This window comes from Penaeus monodon, chromosome 19, assembly GCF_015228065.2.
Source record: "Penaeus monodon isolate SGIC_2016 chromosome 19, NSTDA_Pmon_1, whole genome shotgun sequence".
In the NCBI taxonomy this organism is placed as follows: domain Eukaryota; kingdom Metazoa; phylum Arthropoda; class Malacostraca; order Decapoda; family Penaeidae; genus Penaeus; species Penaeus monodon.
The window spans coordinates 36952871-36955244 of record NC_051404.1 but is presented as its reverse complement, the minus strand read 5'-3'; the positions used below and the strand labels follow the sequence as shown (position 1 = coordinate 36955244).

The window sequence follows — 2374 nt, the reverse complement described above, 5'->3', positions numbered from 1 at the left end:
ATCGCCGATAACGATGCCCAGGATTCAATTTGTTATGCAGTCAGTCAACCTTGTCCGCCTTTCTGTTCGAAATTAGCGTATTATACATGCATGTCATTGTATTGCATCTATGATTTGGGCTGGTTTCATTGCCTATAGTTTCTTTTCAGTCTAGAATAATAATGCTTAATGTCAGATCTCAACTTCCTTCGCCCATAAAGGTATTTCAGATCATTCTCGAACTTGTATATTCGATTTAGATCACCAATCCCGGAAGTCGGCCTAAAGTTGCCATGAATGAAGGTAGAGTTTAATATTTAGGGGGGAAATAGCTATTACAATCTTATTCTAAAAGGCATTTTTCTTCGGAAAGTTAAAAAGAGCCGTTAAAACTTCATAGTAAATATAAAACGGCGAAGTAAAGCCACAGTGACGGATGCGAATACAAAACACACGGACGCCGGCGTGTTCGTTGCCAAAAGCACAACTACGTCAGTGTGTGTTGAGCAGCCACCGAGTGAAGGTCTGCGTGTCTGCCCTCCCATTCCCCATCCAGGCTCCTTCACGCGAGGAAGACACGAATCGGCAGCTAAGTTTAACAGAATAAACAAACTTAATACATAAAAAAAATGGAGGGCTTCAAGCACATTCCCGTCAAACTGGGAGACTTCAGCGTGATCGACCAGGAATTCAATTCAATTCGGGAGAAATTCGACAGTGAAATGAAGAAAATGGAAGATGAGATGGCTCGCTTCCGCAATGAATTGATGAATCGGGAATCGTCTCTCTTCCAGCGCTCAATGCTCACTTCCTCCAGGTAAAGAAATCTAGTTCAGCTAAGCATTCATTATTAGTCAAGATCGAACTAGTGTGTGTGTGTTGCGTTTTTTGTTAGATTATAATGAGGTGAAGTTATGTATGACATTTTGTGAGTTATCTTTAGCTGTGTTTTGTTACTTACATAGGCCTACATATTTTTGAATTGTTTTGATCGAAGGAGAGGTGGATGAATTCTCGTGAATTCTAGGTTGATAGTAAACATAACAAATTAGTATAATCTCTTTTAACCACGTTAAGAAATGAGCGATTCATTCCTCGGGAAACGGTAATAATCTTGGGTAATCCTTTCTAGTGCTAGGCCTATAACATGATGAGCGTGACAACTTCACATACGTATAAAGGAAGCTTTCCAGATACACGTAACTGTTGAAATTGACAGGAAATGCGATGAATTAGCACTTGTAGAGGGGAAGTTCAGAAGGGTGGGGCCTGGGACATGAGTTGGAGTTGAATGAAAAGTGTGTTCATTCAACCAAAAATATTTGCTGACTTAGAAATGAGTCTTTACGCTTTGCTCTTTTTATTCGTGAATTTGATAAATGTGAAGCCGTTAAAATACATTCCACAGGGAGACAGATAGGGGTAAACTGATAGATAGAAATGCTTAGGGACAGACTCAAGACGACGGCCAGGAGAGGTGTATTTTTAGCCTAGGCTTCGGTTGGTGTGGCGTCCATAAAGTTGTTATTGGGAGGACGAGAGAGCCTTCACCCTGGCTCTTAGGGTCTTGTCAAAGGAAGTAGATCGTTTTGAAATGTTAAAGGAAAAGATATAATGAGGATTAAAGCAGAAGGAGCGGGGTAAACCTGGTTGTTGAGTAATAGTTGTCTCGTCCGTTTTTCGATTTAAAAAATAATAATATTCAGGTGCGTGGAATGGAATGACTAATGAAACACGTGCATGGAATAAGCCAAACTAGGTTATAATATAGGAAGTTCCAATGCCCAAATCTACTATGCTGTCGTGGACGCCGAGTGAGGAGACAGCCCGCCGTCATCAAACGCGAGCGGCTCAAATCAGGTTTAGCAGCCGGACCGGACCCGAGGGCGCCACCTCCGACCCGGATCGGATATCTGTGACCCCAACACGCACGTCTTCGTTGCAGGTTGCCGCCCTTCATGTCTAACCCGCTCGCGACTACCCAGATGACCGGCCAGGTGGCACCCGCGCCCTCCATGGCACCCCCTCAGCCCAGCACGAATTAGTAAGAGCGCGTGTGACCTCACTTTGCCCTCCCTCCCCTCCCTTTTCCCCCCATCGCCCCCCTCCCCTCCCCTTTCCCCTCATCGTCCCCTTCCGCCCTCACTGTTTTCCCCTCGTTTATTTCGCCCCTCTTGTGCTCCTATTCCCAGGGGTTCAGTATTAGCTATTCCACCTCCCTCTCCCCTTCTTCCGTTCATAATGGCACCTGCTCCTTCCCTGTTTCTCCAATTATCCCTCCCCTCCCCTCCACCTCCTCCCCTCTTTCAACCCCCTCCACCGCCTCCCCCTTTTCAATCTCCTCCGAATCCTCACAGCTATCCCATGTCTGGCACCTCGTAATATGAGCCAGTTG

The 2374-nt window shown here is 45.3% G+C and overlaps 1 protein-coding gene across 2 annotated transcripts in view; it reads left to right on the top strand.

Moving 5' to 3' along the window:
* The first annotated feature begins 457 nt into the window (after positions 1-457).
* LOC119585210 (protein lethal(2)essential for life-like) overlaps positions 458-2374 on the top strand; it is a 38634-nt gene continuing 36717 nt past the window's right edge. Inside the window, exons 1-2 of one of the 2 annotated variants that reach the window (XM_037933861.1) lie at positions 458-796; positions 1925-2023. In XM_037933861.1, the coding sequence (XP_037789789.1) occupies positions 609-796; positions 1925-2023 (287 nt within the window). In that variant the 5' untranslated portion in view covers positions 458-608. The remainder of the gene's footprint in view (positions 797-1924; positions 2024-2374) is intronic. The other variant, XM_037933862.1, reaches the window with a different exon arrangement.